This window comes from Python bivittatus, unplaced genomic scaffold (assembly GCF_059951505.1).
Source record: "Python bivittatus isolate LINGU-HERP-01145 unplaced genomic scaffold, Pbiv_v1 ctg000020_np1212, whole genome shotgun sequence".
In the NCBI taxonomy this organism is placed as follows: Eukaryota; Metazoa; Chordata; class Lepidosauria; order Squamata; family Pythonidae; genus Python; species Python bivittatus.
In genome coordinates this window covers 54,385,512-54,410,095 of record NW_028277030.1, presented here as the reverse complement: position 1 = coordinate 54,410,095, position 24,584 = coordinate 54,385,512, and the positions used below count along the sequence as shown (strand labels likewise).

The 24,584-nt window shown below is 36.6% G+C and overlaps 1 protein-coding gene across 2 annotated transcripts; it reads left to right on the top strand.

Annotated features, from left to right (window-relative positions):
• The first annotated feature begins 1,428 nt into the window (after positions 1–1,428).
• Positions 1,429–21,184, top strand: PNISR (PNN interacting serine and arginine rich protein). 2 transcript variants are annotated; one of them, XM_088138746.1, is made up of 12 exons: positions 1,429–1,559; positions 5,525–5,637; positions 8,019–8,204; positions 11,922–12,148; positions 14,895–15,081; positions 15,384–15,574; positions 15,984–16,121; positions 16,783–16,882; positions 17,519–17,572; positions 18,758–18,928; positions 19,463–20,573; positions 20,824–21,184. In XM_088138746.1, exons 2-12 carry the CDS (start codon positions 5,550–5,552, stop codon positions 20,849–20,851), a joined length of 2,481 nt encoding a protein of 826 aa, XP_087994872.1. In that variant the 5' UTR covers positions 1,429–1,559; positions 5,525–5,549; the 3' UTR covers positions 20,852–21,184. The 2 variants fall into 2 exon arrangements, with proteins under 2 accessions (XP_087994872.1, XP_087994880.1); XM_088138754.1 differs by having other exon boundaries at positions 1,452–1,559; positions 5,529–5,637.
• Positions 21,185–24,584: the final 3,400 nt, after the last annotated feature.

The following is a 24,584-nucleotide window of genomic DNA, read 5'->3' as shown; positions in this document are numbered from 1 at the left end:
TATCCTGTCAGGATGATTCAGCCCAACCAGAACATCATCATATCCAGAAATCTTCCCCAGCATTCAGTCATAGAATAATAAAGCTGGAAAGGCATTTTTGGCACAGAATGCAACCACCTGTTTAGTGCAGGGATTCAGAAAAAGCCACCCTCAAGAAGCGAGTATCTATCCTCTGGATAGTTATAGCATAGGTTTTCTTGGACTCGTGTATTCCATTAAATACAAGTGCATATTGGAAAGTTGTAAAGTTTTAGAAAGTGAAAATAAGAAAACTTATACAAAGAGGAGCACTTTAGGAAGCAGGCACTGGCCACTCCCCCTGCGTTAAAATGGATGGGAGTCGTCTGAAACATAGCCTTGGTATCTGGAGGTTGAGTCAGCCCCCACATAATTCCACCTGGATGACTGAGAATCTTCATCAACATATAGCCTTGGTAATTTCCACTCACGTGAAGCATTTGAGTTCATCATTCTGCTTTTCAGAGACTTATTCTTTAACAATACAATAGTTGTTCTTTTAGTCTTTACTTTTTAAAATGCTAAAGCATCCTAAAATGTTACTGCGAGCAGACCAAACGCAGTCATGTCAGACAGAGAGATTATTTGAATAATGTTAAAGGCAAACAGCTTTTGTTTCTCAAGGAGAGAAAGAGTATTAAAGGAAAACTAAAATAGGATGCGGTTTTCACGCTACGCATGTTTTCTTGGAAGTTAAGCCTCACTGAGTCTTCAGAAAAATTCAGACTCTAGATATCATTATACAACTATATTTTAGCGCTTAGAGCTACCAAAATCCGGACGGCCAGGAGATGGCAACAAAGACTCGTCTGGTGTGGGTCTTCCGGGCTGTGTGGCCGTGTTCTGGAAGTTTTGTTTCCTAAGACCCACACCAGCCATCGTATGCCGGCCGTGAAAGCCTTCGACAATACAAAGACTCGTCTCTTTGCTGCTATGTAGCGGACGTGCAAATTTTTGCAGCTCGTATTTAACTCATTTGAAAACGTGGAGGATTGTAGCGCAAGGCAGAATCAAACATACAGCACCGCGGCGCTAGCAGAAACATCAAAGGGGGCGGCGTATGCGTCAATAAACTGCTCCGTATGACAACCACTCCCTTAGTAAAAATGGCGCGTACAGAAGACTTTCAGTCAGAAGCTTACAAGATGGCTTTGCTTGTTGGCAAACGAAACATTAACTACCATAAAACTGACAGCTGCAAAATTCTAATGCAGTGGTTGAGTAAGTTTCCCAGATGCTTGTACTACCGCTCCCATCAACCGCTGCCAAGGTAGAGAAGTAGTTGGAATTGGTGCCCAAAGAATCTGGAGACCAGTATCTTCGCTTCTAGGCTTGTCTCGGTCAACGCCTCCGCCCTGACTAAAGATGGCTGATAGACTCAAAGGGCAGGATTTCTCCACCGGGTTGCGGTGACGTAACTTGCTGTTCCGGGTGAGTACCAACGGGCGCCATTTTGTGTGGTTCGCGCAAAGCTGACCGGGGAGACGGAGGCAGCCGAAGAGCTGCAAGGGTTACCGGTCGGCGCGGAAGGCGCGGGCGAGGTGAGTAACTGCCCGCGTAGCGGCTGCGGTCGAGAAGAGGCGGAAGCCGGCCGATGAGCTGATTCCTTCCGCCATATGTGCTCGACGCTGAATTCTGAGCAGGCGGAGTTCGCTGTGGCGAGGCTGGGGGAGGAGAAGAAGATGCAGGGCCGGTGCTCTGGGCTCTGATTAAGAACACAGAGGAGCCCGCTAGTCCCCTTCTGCTCTCCGGAATGGCTGATCGTTTCCTACAAGCGCATTCGCGATACTCGTAACAGAGAAAGGGAGAAAAAAACGACTCCGTTATGCGCATGCGCTGTGATCCTGGCTGGACTACCGAAGCGGCGGGCTGAGGTTGGGCTCGTTACGAGCCCTGTGTGCGCTTGCGTTGAGGTCCCCTAATCTGCACGGGATAAAGCCTGGATTGACACTTGGGGCGACTGCTTAGTTCTGTTGCCATGGTAACCAAGTAAGAAGGCCAGGAGCCAGGCGCGCACGTTGCGTTGTAAACATGTTGGGACACCCGTGTACGGGATTGCTGATAGCTAGGAGATAGGGGAAGGATGGCGTGTGTGTGACTTGTATTATTCTCGCGTGGGAAAAAAACCTGTACTTAATATAAATTCTGATATTTTTAGCATCATCCTATGCATGCTTATTCAGAACCAGGCCTTTTCCAGTTTTAATAGGATGTCCATGCCCAGAAATGATTAAAATAGTACCCTAAATTCCGGATGGAAAGGGAGTGGTGTACAAAAAAGAGCTGTTGCCTTCATGTTATATTTCTGGACTGCCGAGAGAGATCAGGTTGACAACTATTGGAAGTGGTTTCCTGAACTCAATGGAACATTGATATGAAACAATAGAACTGCTTTGTGTATGGATTTTAATTGCAAAATGTAGAATGGGATTCTGTCTGCCACAGTACAACAAGTTGTGCCATTTTAAGACAGTTCCAGCCCATAGCTACTGAATAAAATAGTAAACTCACTTCTGTTGTATGAAAGATAATAAAAGCAGCTCTGATGAGTTACATGGGCTAAGTTGTAAGCAACCATTCACTTGGTTGTCTCTAGTTTAGGTCTCCCTGCTTTTCCTTGTGGGCTCTAGATGACTAACAGAGATTTGTCATTTTAGAAGAGGAATAACCTTGGTCAACTTATTTTCAGAAATGATGGTGTGGTAAACAAAAGTGGCATAATTAGATCTATTTTTATTGCAGACGCTTGTCATATTCATAACTTCGTAATGTAATTGCCATTTTCATACCATATTTCAGATTGTATATTTCTCAGATATGTTCTTAAAATAATGCATAATAGGGATGTAGTAATGTTTATCTCTTTGGGGGAGGGGATTATTTTTTACTTTCAATTTTTAAACCGATTCAGAAATATTTGTGTTAGATTCATTATTTTTCAAGTGTCCTGATCATATTAGGTTAGGAAAACATGTATGTGTGGTGCTTAAGACGTTTATGCATTTAAAAATTGTATTTACCGTACTTCCATCATACCCTACTTTCAGTGAACTGCAGGTATTATATATTGAATTTATTTTTGTTATTTATTTGTATACAAACTTTGTGGCATGTTGAACCACTGGTTAAGAGAAATAGCATGGATAGATGATAGTATGAATCAAAGGATTCTTTCTTCCATGCTATTATGTACACAATATTATCCTTCCAATTATCGGTATAAAATATTTGGTAGTAGGTGATGGAGAACAGGGGTAGGTCAGATTCTCCCATCAAAATTAAAAAAAAAAAATGATTTTAGTGATCTTCTGTGAACAAGTTGAAATCTTTCTTGATTTAATCAGTTGAGATTATAGCTATAAAATTTAAAGGGGTGGTGCAAGTTCCATTTAAAGGTACAACAGACAAATTGGTGGTTGTAGATGTCATGTTGCCAGTCCCTGGTATAAAATATTTGATAGGACAGTTATTATATAAAAACGTATAATATCAGTGCCATTCTCACAGAATATTGTTTCCTAAATGTACAAAAATAGGGAAAAAAACATTGGTTTTGAATAAATAAAGAAAAGTAGTTTCTTTATAGACAGAAGACTGCTAGAAGTGGCTGTATTTCTAGGAATATATGCTCTTGCTTAAATGTTTGAAGGTCTTCTCTTCATCTGAAGAATTTTGTACTTCCATTACTTCCATGAAAGGAGTGCACACTTCTCATTTCCTTGACTGCTGATCATTCCACTAATCTGCCCTCTCCTGAACTTCCCTGTGCTTCCCCAAAGCATAAAATCTTGATTTATCAGACTTTGTCCATTATTTCAGGGAAGTGTGCAGACTCAAGTTTTGTCTATTGCATCCAAAGTCCATTAAATGCAGATGTGTTAAACCAAGATTGTTCTGTCTAGCAGCATATCTGAGATTTTAATTTTTCACTTTATAAAAGTACTGTTGAGAATTTAGAGATAAATGTACAGTGAGAATACATTTTATTGAAAGGAATACAAAAACAGTCATGTCACTAATGTGTAAGCATCTAAAGATGCTAGAATCTAGAAATTATATGAAGAAATCAAACAAGCTTTTTTTCCTGTAGAATAAAGAAGTTTGCATCAATTCAATCACTTTGATTTTATCTACCATAAAAATGGAAAGTGGAAACAGCAAGTTAAGTAATTTGGAATACATGCACACACACACGGAAATCAGTTATATTTGGCATCTATTCATGTGCATTGTGGCTATTAAAATTATAATATTTAAAAAATTTTTGGCATATTTTAGGTGAGTCTTAAGATTTGCTGCAAAAATACAAAGGGAGAGCATATGCCATTAATTGGAAGAGGACAAAATCATAAATATTGGTATCCTGACAATTATGTTTTGTCTTTTAGGAACTGTTCTTGATTCTTTTTGCTATTAAAACACTAATACAGCTACTAAAGCTTTATTCACAGATATGGGCAAATTCTGGGATAAAATAGTGTTTTGATAATCAGAGGTGGTCAACAAATGTGCCTTACAACCAGAGTCTGAATTCCATGATAAAATTACTGTGCTAAAACAAAGAAAAGTAGGCCGTTTCAATCTGATATGGAAAGAGGATGGAGGATATATGAAATTATAAAAGAAATAAACAAGATCATGATCAGGATAACTTTGCAGATTTACAGTTCTTTGCTAGAAAAACCTGTGTACTAAATAGAGCATTCCATTTTATGTAATCTGAAAGCAATATTTAATGGGGCAAAGGGATTGAGAATTAAGCTTTTATATTATTACCAATTTTCAAATGTATATAATATGATGCAGTGTTGTTTGTGTAATCTGCACAGGAACCATGTGAAGGAGAGGAAAAAATAATTTTCTAACAGAGCTCATCTAGTTTATGGTTATCAGATTTATTTATTTAAAGATTTATAAGGCGACCCAGATCAAACAGTGTAACTCAAGGGAATGTATAGTTGATATTTTTAGCCCCAGTAAATAGGTTTTTACATTCGTTTCATTTTGCTCCCACCATTTTCCAAAGATTTTTGTACAAATAATAGCTGTTTTAAAAAATACAGCAGAAAATCAATTTAAAATAATGGGAAACTAAAATAAAATCATGGCTTTTAAATCCTGTGTGCCAAGATCATCCCAGGAAGGCAGATCTTGTAGCACATCTGGAAATTATTCAACTTTATATTTGATAGACAATTTTGCAATCACAATGGTAAAATGTATTTATTATTAAATTTATATGCCGCCCATCTCCTCCAGATAAAATATCCACATCCAAATATTTTTGTCAGTCGCAGCTTACTAAGTCTCAAGCAATAGCAGATTTCAGGGAAATCCTGTATAGTTTCTGTGGAATATTTTGATTACAAGAATGTCATAATTTTTTTGGAAAAAGGTTTGGATGGCTTTGTATGGGTAGTTTAGAAAGGGTTGGATGTCACTCTATACCGCTGAATGACTTAAAACTGAAGCTTGAACTCAAATTTGAAATGTTATTTTTGATCAGATAGATAATATATAAACAACTAAAGATGTGGGATCAAGGTGGACAGCCTTGGCAACAGTGGCCTTTGAATCAGCAGCAATGGATGCAGTCATTTCAACATCAGCAAGATCCAAGTAAGTAAATAGCTGTAATTGTGCTTTCAGCATGAAAGTTAAGATAGTAACCCACATTTTAGGAATTTGGTTAGAATATTACTCTTTCATTTGACATAGAAAAAAATGCTAGTGATGAGTTCACAAAAAACTGTTAGATCAAAACCTCAAGCAAATCTGTATTTACAAACTTTTGAAAGTTGTTACAGGTTGCTTTTATGTTGCTCATAAGTAGTCCTTCAGATTGTAATGTGAATAGGAGAAAATGCTGGTAATTTATAAGCAGCAATATATGCTGAGTTGATAATTTATTCTCTATTCCAATGTACCTTTATTGAAATTCTTAAAGAAACATCTCCCAATAAGCTGGGTTTGCTAGCTCACAGCATTTTCCAACTCACTAATATACTATGAAAGTGTTTTGGGCTATTATAATAAACATCTGTGTCAGCTATATATGTGTAACAATACTGACAAATACAGAGGGACTATTTGAGAGACTAGAAGTCTTTTGAGTTTTATGCATAGTGGAAGAACTGTTGGTTCTCAAAAACTATATTATCAAAATACATTGCATTGTACACTGTCACCTTCTAATCCTTTTTCTTTTCTAAATTTGAGTTACTCTTAATTTTATAGTGTACAATCCTCATACAAATTATAAATTGTTCAGTATTTTGACCAACTGCGGGCCTCTCCTTGGACAGTAACATGCAAAATAATACAAGGAGAAACTTGCTAAAAGAGTTTCTTGCTCTTTGATCCTTAACCCTTTAAGACAGAGTTCCCAAATTGTGAGGTGTACCTCCCAGGGGGAGGTGCAGACAGAGTCTAGGGGAGGTGTGAAGAACCTTTTAGTTACATTGTTACAATAAATCCACCTTTCTCAAAGTTTCACTGTATTGTTTTCATAGTTCATTTTGTTCATTTTGGTGTTTGGATTTTTAGGGGAAGTGTATACATTTAGATTACACTAAAAGGAGATTTAATGGCAAAAAGTTAAGGAACCCCTCCTTTAAGATGAGGTGGGAGACTTTCTTATGCTGAGAGGTTTAATTTTTTTTTTTTAAATCTTTGGTTTCTGAGGGCTGGAAGGAATATATTCAATAATGTTATGACATCACTGGAATTGGGGATCCCTATTTTGTTGCCCTTTTATTTATTGGTGGTGGGGTTAAAGGGCAAAAAGGACAAACATTATGCCTTGCAGAAGCTTAAGGCACCCATTTTGCTATTTAAAACCCCCATACTCTAAGAAATGGGCTGGAAATGTTGGCCCCACCCACTACAAGCTGTGGGTTCTCTACCTTTCCTTTAAAAAATGTTTTATTCTAATCCAAACCAGCTACATGTGTGTTCTTTCCTTTATATACATATGCTATCTTTCTCTTCTGTTGTTAATAGTTTTTTTATTTTTTTATAAAAAAGAAAATAGAAAAGAATAGTCTGTATATTCATCAACTCAGTCAGATCTGGATGTGCTAACTGAAGGCTAGTGTTCCAGTTCTGTTAATTGTTACATTGTTGCAACAAACCAATACTCTGTTAATACAAGGAGAAACACAGAAACAGAATGTAGTAATCCTAGGATGCCTGAGTATTACAATTATTTTTTTCAAACGTAGTGTTCTGTAGAAGAGTAGAAGCAAAAGAGGCTACAGATTGGAGGAAATCTAGGTGCATCTAAATCAGCGGTTTGTCTCTGTCTCTCTCTCCCTCCCCCTCCCTCTCCCTTCCCTCTCCCTCTCTCTCCCCCTCCCCCTTCCTCTCCCTCTCTCTCCCCCTCCCTCTCCCCCTCCCTCTCCCTCTCTCTCTCTCTCTCATGGGATGCCTAAGTGTTCACATAGGCTGCTTAAATATTTAAAACACATAGAAACTGGCCCATGTTCAGGATTGAGTTGTATAGTCTAAATCTTTGCATGTTTTTCAGTAAAAAGTTCTTAATTCAGAAAAGCTCAAGATTCTCAATAAATCAGCATAGAATTGCAGTCTGGGATGTGGTATCAGTGTCTGCTAGATTCCTCCAAACTATACCTGATAGATGATGTAGATTTTTTTTTTAATGGAGGATTGGAGTGTGATAAAATAATGCACTCTTTGTTAATGTTATGGTGCAGCTATATATAGTGTAGTGTAGTGTAGTGTAGTGTCACATAGCATAGCATAGCATAGCATAGCATAGCATAGCATAACGTTCATTCAGCGGGTCTTAGTTCTGTGAAAGTTGCATTGAAATACAGTCCATGTCTAGTAATTATTTGTCTTTAACAGTACTCTCTAGGTAAATGATGCTAAGAATATTTTTCCCCAGGCCTTATAAAATAAAGCTGATGTATAAATAAGATGCAATTTTTGGTTGTGTGATGGAAATCTATATATTGAAAATCTAATTCTGCTTCTAGGCCAGATTGACTGGGCTGCATTAGCTCAAGCATGGATTGCTCAGCGGGAAGCATCGGGGCAGCAGGGTGTGGTAGAACAGCAAGGGATGATGCCAAATGGCCAGGAGATGACGGGAATGGAACCTGGTCCAAACAACCATGGTAATTTTCAGAATGATCCAAACTTCAACAGAATATGGCAGCCAGGTGTGTTGTTGATCCTTTTTTACTGCATTTGGAATCTTTTTAGTTGTGGGTGCAATTCTTAAAAGAGCACTACTATGAACTTAAAATCTGATTGGTTTGCAAAATTTTCTGTAATGCTGGGCAGAATTACATTAGGACAACATTTCTTTTATGGGAAGGACAAGAAGCACTGAATCTCCCATGTAACTGTGCTGCTTGTAGATGTATATAATATATTTTGGATTTTTCTGCCTTAATCATACATGGATTCAGATTGTGGTCTGTAGATGCTTTGGGGATCTAGCTTTGTAGCATGATTATACTACAAATTATTAGGAAAGTTACATAAATTCAGAATTGTATAGACAGGCATAAAGAATTGAAAGGTATTGGCATTAAACAAACAGGACAGAGTAATTTTCATAGTTCCACAACAATTTTATTCAGTTCTATGCTTGATGCCAAATGCATTTCAGAATAGTCTTCATTGATACAATTTCTGCTGCTTAGGTAAAAATAAAACAAACAAACAACCCCCCCCCCCCATTACCTTTCTGAGTAAAAGAAGAGAATATTCCTTGTTTTCTGAAGTGAAGTTGCAGAAATTACCCCTGATAAAGGAATATATACCGTGTGCACAATTATTAGGCAAGTGAGTATTTTGACCATATCATCATTTTTATGCATATTTTCCACCTCCAAGCTGTATAAACCTAAATGCTTATTGGATATAAGCATATCAGGTGATGTGTATTTGTGTAATGAGGGAGGGTGTGTCCTAAGGAGATCAACACCCTGTATCAAGGTGTGCGTAATTATTAGGCAGCTTCTTTTCCTCAGGCAAAATGGGCCAAAAAGATGTGACTCGGAAGAGTCAAACATTGTAAAAAGTATTTCAGAGGGATGCAGCACTCTTGAAATTGCTAAGATATTGGGGTGTGACCACAGAACCATCAAACGTTTTGTTGCAAATAGTCAACAGGGTTGCAAGAAACGTGTTGAGAAAAAAAGATGCAAATTAACTGCCAAAGATTTGAGAAGAATCAAATGTGAAGTTACCAGGAACCCATTATCCTCCAGTGCTGTCATATTCCAGAACTGCAACCTACCTGGAGTGCCCAGAAGTACAAGTTGTGCAGTGCTCAGAGACATGGCCAAGGTAAGGAAGGCTGAAACTCGACTACCACTGAATAAGACACATAAGTTGAAATGGCAAGACTGGGCCAAGAAACATCTGAAGACAGATTTTTCAAAGGTTTTATGGACTGATGAGATGAGAGTGACTCTTGACGGACCAGATGGATGGGCCCGTGGCTGGATCAGTAACGGGCACAGAGCTCCACTTTGACTCAGATGCCAGCAAGGTGGAGGTGGGGTACTGGTATGGGCTGGTATTATTACAGATGAGCTAGTTGGACCTTTTCGGGTTGAAGATGGACTTAAAATCAACTCCCAAACCTACTGCCAGTTTTTAGAAGATGCTTTCTTCAAGCAGTGGTACAGGAAAAAGTCTGCATCTTTCAAGAAGACCATGCTGTTTATGCAGGACAATGTTCCATCACATGCATCGAAGTACTCCATTGCGTGGCTAGCCAGTAAAGGCCTCAGAGATGAAAGAATAATGACATGGCCCTGTGAGAGGAAAATTTTAGTAGCCTTCTATATGTTTTAATGTTAGTTTTGATTGCATTTTATAAAGCCAAGTTAGCTTCTTGTGACCTGTAGGGCAATGACAGGAAAAGTCAAATGCAAGACTAAGCAACTTGCTGATGGGAATAGAACAGGAAGCTATGGTAAAATTAGCACCAAGGACGTTACGAATCAGTTGCTAAACCTAGGAGTCATGTCTGTGGTTTGTGGTTTTTGAGGATAAAAAGGATTACATCTGAGGGTGTTGGTACCATTTTGGTCAAGCTGTCTACCTGATGGCTCAATTAAAATGGTCACGACATTGCAATGTGAATCTAAGTAGGTACCTTGTATGCTATTGGTTGAACTTTACTTGCTTGTTGAACTAACATTTAATAAAGCTTTTAGAACTTTGAAGTGACTTGTTTTATGGTGTGTCTGCCTCCCGTGTTTAACTTGGTTTTTTCCCTGACAGCCCCCTTCCTCACCTGACCTAAACCCTATTGAGAACTTGTGGGCCCTTCTCAAATGGGAGATTTATGGTGAAGGAAAACAGTACACCTCTCTGAACAGTGTCTGGGAGGCTGTGGTTGCTGCTGCACAAAAAGTTGATCGTCAGCAGATCAAGAAACTGACAGACTCCATCAATGGAAGGCTTATGACTGTTATTGCAAAGAAGGATGGCTATATTGGTCACTGATTTTTTGTTTGAAATGTCAGAAATGTTTATTTGTAAATTTTGAGTTGTTTGTTTATTATTCTCACTTTAACAGATGAAAATAAACGAGTGAGATGGGGAAATTTCTGTTTTTCATTTAGTTGCATAATAATTCTGCACACTAATAGTTGCCCACTAATTGTGCACACATAGATATGCTCCTAAGAAAGCCAAAACCTCACTTTTACTTTCTTAAATATTCAGGTTTGAGGTTTATTAACATTTTGGATTGACCGAGAGCACTGTAGTTGTTCAATAATGAAATTCATCCTCAAAAATACAACTTGCCTAATAATTGTGCACGCAGTGTATGCACTGTAAAAAAATTGGATAATAGTTAAATTGAATCAATTTTTAAAAATACATTTTTAGAGAATAGTATTTCAAGAGCAGTTCACCCTCAGTCAAGGCATAATGGCAATTTATGTTGGACCTAGATGTGAGCAGATCTTTCACTGGGTCAGCTATTGTTCTTGTCCCTTCTTGTTTCAGACAAGCTGCACATTGTCATGTTTATGATTTGTCTTATACAAACAACCTGCAAGCCTTTTAAAGACAATTGCAAAAACTGGGCTTGGTCTCTGTGGGCTGTGTGTGTGTGTGTGTGTGTGTGTGTGTAAGAGAGACATCTTAGCATTCAGCATCATTACTCCTAACCTTTTCCCATTTCAGGATTAATTGCACTGCAGACTTGTAGAACAGGATTTTCAAAGTGTTCACTGGAAGAAGACAAGATCTTTATTTTAAATGTTGTGGTGTTGTTCCAGCTGGGCTTGCTACTTTTAAATTTTAAATCTGTCCATATTCTGTAACATAGAACATAGAAGTTGTGGCCTTTCAAACATTACTCAACTTCAATTTCTAACATCCCTCATTATTTTCCTATATTAGCTAATGTGGAATTGCCATTGATTATACACACTGAGGATGCTGGAAGTGATAGTCCAACACAGCTGGAGAAGCTGATATAAGTAATTATTCTCCAGAGGGATACTGTGTTAGTTTAACCAGCAAAAACAAGAGTTTTATGGCAATTTAAACACTAATAAAGTTATGGTTACATAGCTTTTGTAGCTCACACCTATTTTATCAATATTGATGATGGAGATTATTCTTATCATTATCCTTGAAACTGCATTTCCATCAGATCTAAAAGGGTCAGACTGGAAAAAAACTATTTTAGATGATGTAACACAGTCTTTCTCTGATTGTGGTAGATGTGATCTGCTTAAGTATTGTACAAACAAAGGACTATTAAACATAGTTTGGATTCATACAAAAATGGAAACCAGAAAAGTTTAATGATATATCCTTCATTATAAAGATCAGTATATCCTGATTAAATGTTGATTAAAATGATTATTAACATTTTTATTATTACATCAAAACAGAATGGAGCATGCCCCACCAGCCACCTCATCCGCCTCCAGATCAGCCATGGATTCCTCCAGCCCCTGGATCAATGGATATTGTTCCTCCATCTGAAGACAGTAACAGTCAGGACAGTGGGGAATTTGCCCCTGACAACAGGCATATATTTAACCAGAATAATCACAACTTTGGGGGACCACCACCTGATAACTTTGCAATGGGGCCAGTGAACCAGTTTGACTATCAGGTGAAACATTTGTTATTTTAATATAAGCATGTGGAGTTCCAGCAGCATTGCTGTAAAGCATATTTCAACGAAGTCTACTTGTTTGTTAAAATAGATGTTTTCAAACATTTACCCAGCTCAATTAGTTTGCCAACTGTATTCATAGTCAAATTGGCTGTGATGATGACACATGTGTTGATTCTAGACTGGATTAATGTGATGTGTTCTGTTTGAGACCAGTTATGAAAGGTCTGAGGAAATTCAGCTGGTCCAGAATCCACCAGCAAGAATGTGGGTGGGTGCTTTCAGGCAGGACCATATTTTAGCTGCAAGGGGCGCAGTGGCTATGAGCACAACTCAGTGTTGTTGATGATCTTTAAAACCCTAAAGGCTTAAGTCTAGGATATTTTAGGAACTGCCATCTCCCACCAAAGCTTTCCCACATCCTCAGATATGATGGAGAAGCCTTTCTCTGTATTGCAACTGTGGTAGAAGAAGTTTGGTTGGAACAAGAAAAAGGATCTTCTCAGTGACCCCATCAGTAGTATCCTCTCTGGTGATCTTTTAGTGACTGGTCAAGACCTTTTTAGAAAGGCATTCATGCCACAGGCAATGTAAATTTTATTAATATGTTATATTAATATAACATGTATCTATATCTGCTTTTATAAATTTTACTAGGGTTTTTTTGGAGGGGAAGTGTTGGGTTTTTTTTGTTTTGGTCTTTTGTTCTGGTTTTAATTGTTTTTAGACTCCCGATGTGATATGGGGGAGTGTATACGATTAGAAGGGATAGATGTGTTTGTATAAATAGATTCATGTCTTGTAAAGGAGAAAAATATTAACATCATGAGGACGATATTAATTAATTATTATTTAAACTAAGAGGATAATCCAGTAAATACTTAGGATTTCTCCATAGTAATTTTCTGAATAAATAATGCTTTTGTAATCAAATTATGTATAGAGAATATTAAGATTAACATAAAGGTAAATACTGTGTACAATCATGATGCATGCATTTTTAGCCACTCTGAAATTGGAGTAATTCAGAACTGTAGAATACAATTGTATTCAGTGACCCAAGTTCAGCTGTTTGTTTTGGGCTAGTTAGTTAAAACACATACTGGAACACTTTCATCTACTATGGCATTGCCATTCACTTCAGTGAAAGAGGAGAACTAGTATCTAGATTGAAGGGGGGGGGCATGGGAATTTCTGCACAACTGATATCTGTGCATGTTTATGAATATTTACATCTGTGAATGGAGTCCTTGGTATGACCTAGACAGCATTAGGTATACTGTTTCAGGAGCACAAGGTATGCCTACATTTTTCTCAATTATGTGTTAGTGCTATGCTAAGATTTGGTGTTACATTTAGTAGGTATGTACAAAGTAAGTGAAGAGACTGTACATAGTAAGTTACCTTTTTATGTCCTTGTGTAGTTTGTTAAAAGTTGCGAACTTTAATTGATAGATTGGTCATCTGAAGTTTTGAATAAAGTGTATCCTGTCCCATAGACCCACATTGATATATTAATGGAACTGAGATTGAAGACACAATTGCATGAAGACTACACACTGTCTAAGAATCAGATGTGATTTGGGGGAAGGGGAACATCCTAAAATAATACTATTGACTAGCTTTCTCTAGCAGCTTTCCTTCTAACAGTACCATAGCTGAAGTTGATAATATGCAACTGAAATTAATTCATTTCTTAAAACCACATTTTCCAACAGTGCTGATGGCACTTAAACTTAGAAGAGAAAATCCCAAATTGTTAGGAAAAGATGAGAAGGCTTTATTTCTGATAAAGAATAGATTTTATTTTCTGAAATCATGATTCATGTTTAATAGACCCATGCTTCCTCCTTACATGTACTTGAAAAATGGTTTTATTGAGATTTCAGTAACATGCAAGTACTTTAAAAGCAAGAGAAAAACTGCTTGACTGCACAAATCCTTTGAAAACAGTATGAACTGCTTTCTTATTCAATTATCATTTTGCTAAAAGAAAAAACCTGATGTGCTTCATTCATGTACATCGTGCTGTTAATAATCAGCATCATAAATTGGGTACTTGGTAACTGTTGTTAAACATACTCTATGACCAACTTATTTAAATAAAATATGTCAAATAATTTTTGCTTAAAAAAGTGAGAATTGATCATGAGAATTTGGCCTCATAAATTATTTAGACTTGTTTGGTTGTAAGAGAATGATAATTCATTTATATTGCAGAAAAACTATATGATATGCTCATTAGAAGAGCACATGATTGAACTCCCTTTGCCTCTCCATATTACTGCTGAAAAAAAGATCAGAATATTAGGAATATCCTGATAACCTACAAATAAATGGCAAACCCCCAATAAAATAAAGAACTAATTCATGTTCCCTTGAGTCCTTTGGGCCTCTGTTTCCTCAATGGAAGATTCCAGTGCTATATTATATACTGTTTTTAAAACTGAATAAACTTTCAAAAGCCAGAGTGTAATATTGCATGGGCTTCTCTTTTACAAATTAGTTTTTAAATGATAAAATCTTATTTTGTTTTGTTAATCTTTGGGGTATGCCTAAAATACTCTGGACTCCCTAGTGGAAACACAAACACTCCATAGAGATCAAGTCTTGTCCTGTCCCTTCCCTTTCCCTTTCCCTTTTCTTTGAATTCCCATTTTCTGCTTGCCTTTCTGCTGAGAGACAGTGTTAAGGGAATCTGTAGCACTGAGTTAAAGAAAAATGAACTTCATTACTCTTTCAGCATGGGGCTACTTTTGGTCCACCTCAAGGTGGATTTCACCCACCTTACTGGCAGCCTGGACCACCGGGCCCCCCAGGGCCTCCAGCACCTCCTGCACCACCTCAAAATCGAAGGGAAAGGCCAGCATTTAGAGATCGCCAGCGATCACCGATCACATTGCCAGTGAAACAGGAACCCCCTCAAATTGGTATGTCTTCAGCATATTCAGTTTAATGTCTCTAATACACAAATTTTGAGAATACAAGTTGCTGGTTGATGAGTTTCACTGGTAGGAGCTGAATTATACATACTGTACCTAATCTCAGCTATCCATGCTTCATTTTAAATAGAACAACATTATGGAACCTCAGCTACAGCCTAACAAATGTTCTCTGCTACATGGCCCATGAAAAAAATTATAAAGCTTATTAAAGACTGTTAACTTTTTAAAAATCTGATAAGGCTCAGAAAGTATGCATTTGTTAAGTAATCTACTTTATGATGCTTTAGATGCTGTTAAACGTAGAACTCTACCTGCTTGGATTCGTGAGGGCTTAGAGAAGATGGAAAGGGAAAAACAGAAGAAGCTAGAAAAAGAGAGAATGGAACAGCAGCGTTCTCAACTGTCTAAAAAGGAAAAGAAGGAAAATACAGAACCAGGAGAAGAGGATGGACCTCGGTTACCACAGAAAAGTAAATTTGTAAGTGGGAGAATTCCTATACAGTAGATGCATGTTTGCATATTTAAAGTATTTCATTTTAATATTATTAAATTATTAGAAAATAAAGATGTATTTTACCAACAGTGTTGGTAGCAAAGACAGCAGGCTGTCCATACTTTTCATAATTTGTCAGGCTTCTAAAGTAGATGGGTAATAATGTTAGTTGCAAGGTCCTTCCCAAAACATTGGCTTTGTTCTGATAAGATGACGCAACATTCCAGGCAGTCTTGATCAGGCACAATAGACCTTAACCTTGCCATTTCCTTTTGCATCAATACCTTTTTTTGGTTTTGTCAATATGAACAGTTAACATTTGAAATATGAAGGTTTCTTAATTGTTGAAAATGTAACTACTTGTTGAACAGCTACATTTCTTTTTGTTTTATAGGATAGTGATGAAGAAGAAGAGGATTTTGATAATGTAGAGGCTACAAGTAGTGGAAAAGTCAGCAGAAGCCCATCTCCAACTGCTCATGAGGAGCAGAGTGAACCAGAAATGACAGAGGAAGAAAAGGAGTATCAGATGGTACAGTTGAATTTTGGACTGATGTATTGACCATGCATTTGACTGTTAATACAATGGGAGCTATAGTTGAAGAAAAAAATAATGGCTTCATTAAATTTTGAGTTTCTTTAACTTAATTGATAAAATTTAATTAATTATAAATTGTAATTTGAAAGAAATAAATTTAACATTAACTAGGAAGGTTTCTTTTGATAACAGTTATTGAAATAACAAAACAGTTAAAGATTTCATCCTTAGACATTAAGAAAAGCTGCTTTTCTTTAGTAAAATTATTCTAGTGGAAACATCAAGCAACTGTTGCTCAATTGAGATTTTATTTGCACGCAGATATATCTGTTGCATCAAACTGAGAGGTGTTACAGTGAGGGTTTACTGTGGAACAATTTTTTTACTTGATATTTTGCATAGGACTCCATATAACTATTGCTGGCATAAACATGCTGGTGAACAAAGAGACAGTAGTTACAGCTGCAACAGCTATATTAGGCATGGCAAAGGCTTGTGTGTGACTGAGAAAAGTTCCAATTACTGATTCCTAGCAATGAAAATGTAATTCCTGACTGTTGTCAAATTCTTTCCTATTTGCTTTTCATGAAGTGAGATACCTTGAATTGGGGTAATTGAGAATAGCATCTGAATGAGTGTGTTTAAATTTGTTCAGATGTTGCTGACAAAAATGTTGCTGACAGAAATTCTCCTAGATGTCACCAATGAAGAAATTTATTATGTGGCTAAAGATGTCCATCGTAAAGCAATAAAAGGTATGTTTAGGGTTCTAATAGCTTCATTAACTGTCCTTTTGCATGTATTGTAATAGTTTATATATATATACAATATCTGCACCTAAAATAATTTAAATGTGAGAAATTTGTAAAAATTCATTTGTAATCATACATTGTTGTTCTGTGCAGTTTATAGTGTTAAATTATTTCATTTTTTCCATTTAGCTTTTTTTAAAATTGTGTTTAGTTTTTAAATAGAATTTTCTAGTTGAAATTTAGATGAACAAAAAAAAGGGCAAACTTGAATAATAAAATGCTTTTGCTATCCTGCTAGTCAGCTTTTTCTTTTTTAAAAAACAGTAACCTTATTTCATATAGCTGTGTGTAAATTATTTAATACTGTACTGATTGCAGGTGAAATGTATTAATCTGTTAATGCCTTACTCTAAAGAACTGCCTTTTTAATTGTATCCATTATTAATTTACAGTTTAAATTTCTAAACATTCATGGCCAGAAATTACTGGGCTTTCAATGGATGATACGTTTTTAATGTTTTTTCTCTCCTCCACAAAACAGCAATAGTAGTAGATTTAACAATACCATAGACTCTCATGACTATGAAAACGTGGCTATTTGTGTTAACATGTTGTTCCTGTTGTTGATGTGATACAAAGCTCCTGCAAAACAGCTGGCACAGTCCAGTGCATTGGCTTCCCTCACTGGACTTGGTAAGTATGTTCCTGATTTTTGAGAGGGACTTAATGGGGAGAGCTGTGGCTTGCATTCCTAAATATGTATTGAAACAGGAGTGAAACTATCCAATGTGAATTAGGCGAGCATCCAATAACTTAGGACTTTATCTCACAAAAAGCTATACTGAAATCTGTGAAATTGTATGGTAGTATTCTTTCTGTGCAAGCCTGTCCTGAGATTTGGAGGTTGGGTGTTTTTGGCCAGATATCTAATACGGTTATCTAAAATACAATGGACTTGAATGATTTGTATTATTATTTTTTTATTTAACTGTGTTAGTGTATGTTTAAATAAAAAACACAATAACATCTACTACTTTGTCTTGCCAAAAATCCCACACAACAAATGCATATTTTGAATTCTCATAGCTGGCACTTGATATTAGAATATGCTGGATATGAAATTCAGAATTGCATCCTATGTTGTAATAGATTGTGTAAAAACTTTGCATGTCAGTGTAACATTGATAATGCCGTCGTATTATTGTGACATTAAATAAATACATTATTTTGACCACTATGATTAATTCTTTTGTTAGTTTAAATGTATTTGGTAAACTAATTTAAAGATTAAGAACCTGGGAAAGAAAGTAAAAATGCTTCTGAATCAGATGCTCAAGATTACTTTCTACCAGTTTTTCAGATCTATCTTTTGGGGGAAGAGAAGTCCATTCCTATTGCATATCTGTACCTTTTTAATGTACAGTCTTTTCTGAACACTAGAAAATTGATTGGCTTTGGGACTTTTTAAAGCCCTGGATATTGAAGCTGGCTGAAATCACTGTAAAGATATCTTGAAGGACAGATGTTAGGCATTGCACTTCAGAGTATATTCTCTTGCTGATGTATTCTAAGCATTTGGTACTGGCTCTGTAAAGAGCTTTTTTACTCATATTGAGCAGAAAGTATGTAATCATAGCGATTGCTTGCTGGAAAACATGGCAAGCTATTCCGGATGAAGTAAAACCAGATACTGAACAGCAGGTCAAATGTGTGGGCCTTGAACACTCCAGTCAACCAGCATTGGCACTTCCTCCAGAATAAGTGGCTTCTTCAGTGAAGAAGTGAAAGATGGGCAATATGAACTCCTCTTTGCCCTGCAGAAATATTAAGAACCAGGATTAATCTTTCCTCGTGATAGACTAGGCTTTATGCACGCAGGTGGACTGGGTGGTTATGGATCAGGAGACAGTGACGATGAGAGGAGTGACAGAGGCTCTGAGTCATCTGATACTGATGATGAGGAACTACGACACAGAATCAGGCAAAAACAAGAAGCATTTTGGAGGAAGGAAAGAGAACAGCAACTATTGCTAGAGAAACAGCTGGAAGGTATGTGCGTATGCATAGGGGGAGGGGATCTTATGCGTATACCATATTTTAGCCTTTTAATAGGTTAAGCCTGCATGTATCATTTGATGAGGCAATTAGGGCAGAAGCCTCTTTTGTACATGTACACACCTCTGGAGTGCCTTGAAGTAGCCATGCCAAGCCTTCATGTGGTTGTTTTGTACCTTAGTGGTATAGATCCATAGAGGCCTTTTACAAGTGAGCAAAGCACCTATCAGATGATCTGCACAGGCCTAAAACCTATTACCCATTATGTGATACTATATACCCAAACAAAGCCATTGAATGTATGGTAAAATTATTATAGAAAATCAGGTTATGGTTCTCTTGCCCCTGCTGTATGTTCTCCTGAAAGTCACCCAGTGATCTTTACTGACATGGAACAATTGTGAAAGAATTACTGTTCTTACATATTGTTACCTTATAATTGTTACTGGCCAGAATAAGAATATTGTATTGGTACCACTTTAGTTGTATGATTTTGGGATCTGTTTCTCTTCGGCACGTCTTTTGCAGAAGAAAAGCTCCAAAATGAGAGAATTGCAAAAGAGATGAGTGAACTTGCCAGTAAAGAGCAAGGCAGCAATTCACCACTAGAAGATGCGAAGGAAGCTGAGGAGGAAGATGCATTTAGTGAAAAGAAAAAGTCTCCAAAAGAAATAACACCAGACACCGAACCCAAAAAAGAGATTAAAGAAAAAGAGAGAGCAGGAAGGAGTAGATCAAAAAGTTCAAGCAGTGCTAGCTCAAGTGCTAATAGTAGAAGTAGCAGCAGTAGCAGCAGTAGCAGCACAGCTACTAGTTCATCCTATAGTAGTAGTTCTGGCAGCAGTCGCAGCTCTACACATTCTTCCTCCCCCAAAAGAAAAAAGAGACGTAGTCATAGCAGGTCACCTAAAGTTAGGCGTAGCAGAAGTAGGAGCTATTCACATAGAAACAGAAGAGAAAGGAGCAGGAGCAGGGGCAAGGTAAGAGAAAGACAGAGGTCTAGTAGACACAGGAGTATAGAAAGAAGGGAGAGGAGGCGAAATCATAGTCCTTCCCATGACCGAAACTGGGAGAGACGTAGAAGTGATAGTCATTCAAGAGATAGACTTACTAGCCATTCCACTCGTAGTGGGAGTCGAGATAGGCATAAAAGTGAAGACCAGCACAGGAGCATAAGTGGGAACAGGCACAAACATAGTCATGATAGCAAAATTCAAGAAAGAAAAAAGGAGCGCAGCAGGAGCATAGAGAAAGATAAAAAGAAGCATAGGGAGAGGGACCGAGATCAGGAGAAGCGCAGAGAGAAACAGAGAAAAGAAGACAAAGACAGTAAAGCTGGCAATCATGAAGAGAGATTAAAAAGGAAAAGAGATAGTGAAAGAACACTCTCTCGCAGTGATTCCCTGTCTTCAAAAATGTTAAGGCATGATTCTAGGCAGGAAAGCAAGAGAAGTTCTACCAAAGAGAGCAAAAAGCGTTCGGGTTCGGAATCTAGCACAAGAAGCAGTTCTGAGTCACGAGGCAGCAGCAAAGAAAAGAAGCCGAAGAAATCAAAGCATAGTCGGTCACGGTCCATGGAGAAATCTCAAAGGTCTGGTAAGAAGGCAAGCCGCAAACACAAGTCTAAATCACGATCAAGGTAGTATTCTTTTAAGTATTTTGCTTGATTTATATATTTCTTTATATTTCAATTCTTCATCATGCCTGCCTGCAACATATATATTTTACAAATTAAACTAATTTCCATAGATTATTCTTCTGGTGGGATGGGGAGATACCTTTTGATCGCTTTTTTTTTTTTTTTTAGAAATGCAGTTAATAAGCCTAACATGTATGCTTTTAATGATTCTTTTCCCTTTAATTTTCCCCCCTTTTTCTTTATTTTTCAGATCAATGACTCCTCGTCGTAAACGCTGAGGAATGATATGACACTAGTCATAATGGTTTAAAAATTCCATGAGTTTTTAAGGGCTTGTCTCATTATAGAGGCTCATTATAGAGGCTACAATTGTGGCTATGTAGATGGAAGCTGACCCCTTTTTTAAAAAAAATCTGTAAATAGCTGTATTTTTTGGAAACGCTGCTCGGAGTTAAGTACTTGCTAGGATTTCTTTGTATTTACATTTTTCAAAACAGTAGTGCTTACCTAAGGCTATGAAATATGCCATTCTCTTTCAGCTGTAATGTTCTTAAATTGCTATTGAATGTACTGTGATGTCAATAAAGTTCTTTAGTTCATTTTTGTTTAAATTCTTGTATTTTAATTTATTTTAAACATATTTATTTACAAGGCATTTTTCTATTGTAAAATGCTTAATAGTAGTTTAAATACTGGGTTTCATTTTTGGATAAGTCAGAGTCAATCCTCAGATAAAAGAACTGTTGGAAAAAAAGCCCAAAGGTTTTTGTCTTGTTTTGTTTTAATGGTATGCTTCATCATACTGTGTGTGAATGAAATGTGGATAATTATTGTAAGACATACCAAGACTAGCCAAACAGAAATAGTAAGTCCAAGTAACCTAATTTACATGAAATAGGTTTATAGCTTTGAAACTCTTTTCCTCATATGATTAGAGAAGTTAATACTGCTTTTGGCTCAGTTTCTTTCTGTAACTATAACATTAAAAGCCACTAAAATAACATTGTGTTAATAAGTTTAACTAGGTCTAGTCTTCAGCTATTACTAAGATGATGATTGCAAAATAAAAATAATGCTGTTTATAACATTTTAGCAAATATTAGTAATTCACGTAATCAGTTTTTTGCTTGGTAAACATGAACTCAAAAGGGACCTTGGTATGAAAGTAGGCTTAAGCATCTTATATCTTCCTATCAGAGATGTCAACTTTCATTTTGATCTCTCATTTACTTCAAAAAGTTAATGACATCTCTTAGTATTTAGCTTTTAAAATATAATTGTGCTGGCTAAATTTACGGGGGGGGGGAGTACTCCCCTGATGACATATAATCATCTGTTTTTTAAAGAATACGGACTGAGATTGCAATATCATGGTATGTACTTGGAGTAGCCCTTTTCATGGATTGTACCTTCCTGGTACATAATATAGAATTTTCCCAAAGGATATTACCTCAAATGGAGTCAGATCTTTCGTCTGTTTAGAACTTTGATCTGTTTAGATCCTGATAAAGGTTCTTCAGGAGCTCAGGGCAGAAATTTTCTAGTTCTGTCTGGAAATGTGGGAGTTGAATGGAGTTCATTCTCCGTAAAACCAGTCTAGATTTGAGATAGGAGCAAGATCTGAAGAACACAGAGGTGGTTTGCTTGTTTGAATCTTGGGAAATGCTAGCTTCAGAAATTAAAACATTGGACCTTTTTCATAGTTTCTCCCATTTCTTTTTAACCAGTGAGGAATGCAGCTTTCCATAATATACATTTTAGCTTTAATATCTAATATCTGTTAAATAAGGTAATGCTTCATATATTCCATCTGTTGAATTTGTCATTTTTGTGATGAGTGCACTAATTTGGATACAGGTTGTATGCAAATAAAAAGAGCATGCTCTTATTTAACAGATTTGTAAATTGTGTTTTGTGGTATATATGGCATTCTGCACAAACATTGGAGTCAAACTGTTAAAAATTGCATACATTAACATTCCATTTTACATTAACTATTTCAGTTTGACTAAAAAGAGTAGGCATTTAGTGTGTGCTGTGCCATCTTTGCCAATATAACAGACTTTTAAGTTATTTAACTGATTTATTAAAATAGATATTTTATATTTCAAGACCTTCATGATCTCTGTTAAAGGTGCAGTGCATCTATAATAAAATTGTACTGGTTTATTGGGGGCTTAAAAGCTGAATTGAGTTTGTTTTTCCTTCAGAGTAAGGCAAAATTATTAAGGGTTGAACTCAAAGAAGTGTAAATAAAACTTAACTTGCAGATTTTCTTTCCTGTTTTCCCTCATAATTGCAGACACTTGTTCTGTTCTCTTTCCATGTAAAGCTCCCCCCCCCAAAGGTGCAGAAACCCTATATAAGTGGAAATAGATTTGTGTTCACCTATACTATTATTTGGGTTTTTAAAAAACACTATATCTGAAAGTTTTTTATATGTTAAAGATATATGTCTGCTTTCTTCTGAACTATTTTGCTACTACAAAAATGTGATCAAATGACTGTAGAAACAATTAGCTTGCATTTCAGTGAAATCATTCCAGCTATATATTACAGAGCAAAGAGCTACAAGAAAACATCAGCATCTTTGACATCATTTGGGAACAGAATTACCTGTAATTTTAACAATTGGAAAGAGTTGGGGAATTAGTAATACAGATAGTCCTCACTTAACAACTGCCCTGCTTAGTAACTGTTTGATGCTGTTACAACGGTGCCGAAAAAGTAATGTTACGGCCAGTCCTTGCACTTATGACTGTTGCAGTGTCACATGGCCTTGTGATCACCATCTGCATGCTTCACAGCCGGCTTCCAACAAGCAGAGTCAAAGGAGAAGCCGGCAGTAAAATTACAAGTTCAGCTTACATGATGTTTTGTTTAATGACCACAGATGATTCACTTAACAACCAGGGCAAAAGTGTGTTTATAATCCGTCACGGTCACGTTATGTCTAATGACTGTGTTGCTTAGTGATGGAGTTGCCAGTCTCAATTGCGATGGTTAAGCGAGGACTACCTGTATACAATTTGCAAGAAAGTGCCTGTTGTGCAGTAGCCTACAAGAGATTGGAGTGGGTTTCCTGTTCTTGCTGTCAGCGTTATATAAAACATGAAGTCTGGCAAGAGGAAGGCTGTGATGCTTTGCTGCGGAGCTGCATATAAGTGGATTTTATGAGCTTGATGTAGTGCAATATTATAATGCCCAGCAACATTAGGAATATTTTTATCTGAATTACCAGAACATTACAGGTTAAGCTAACTTGCCGTAAAAATTTAGGAATTCCAATTTAATAGAAAAAAGCCAGCTTTGCCCTTGCATCCAGGAAGACGGCATTCTAGTTTTAGTAAACACAAAAAATATAAGCAAAACTATTTTCAACATTACTGTAAATCTTCAGGACAAGAAAAGTGAGGTAAATATTTTTTTTTTCTAAACAAAATACAAACTTGAAGTGCCCAGTATGAATTATGGAGTTTATCTTCATGTATATTTACATTTAACTTTAAAATGTATAGTCTCATAATTGTAGGTGAGTGTAATACACATTTTATAGCAATTACATTTACAGATAGAATTTCCTCTATTTTTCTCTTCTCCCATTTTACTACATAGGAAAAGAAAATAAGCCCAAAAGAAGAGTTCTGTAATAATGAAAAATTAAATGTTTGTTTGTTTGTGTACTTTAACTTGCTCCAATAAAAGTATTGCGATACTGTTTCAGTTTGTTCTTTTTAACAGACCAACATATGCTTAACACTTTATTTCTATAAAAGAGACAGAGTATTAGATTAGAAGAGAATATAAGAAATGAGCTCTAAGTCTCAAGGTTATGTTGATTCGTAAAAGAAAAGCTTCGAACTTCATCTCTAATGCTCTCCCTTATGTAATTGCCATATTGTTAAGATAGAGGAGAAATGACCTTTGGAATGTACTACATTTGCTCCATGACAGAGAAGGCATTTATTTATTTACATATAATTCTGAATGCACAGAATATTTACACATTTC

What these genes read in the sequence shown, in the direction of transcription:
- PNISR (XM_088138746.1), top strand. Translation starts at nt 5,550, where the DNA reads ATGTGGGATCAAGGTGGACAGCCTTGGCAACAGTGGCCTTTGAATCAG. An exon ending in CAACAGAATATGGCAGCCAG is followed by an intron (nt 8,205 to 11,921) that starts GTGTGTTGTTGA and finishes ACATCAAAACAG; the next exon opens with AATGGAGCATGCCCCACCAG. An exon ending in ACAGGAACCCCCTCAAATTG is followed by an intron (nt 15,082 to 15,383) that starts GTATGTCTTCAG and finishes ATGATGCTTTAG; the next exon opens with ATGCTGTTAAACGTAGAACT.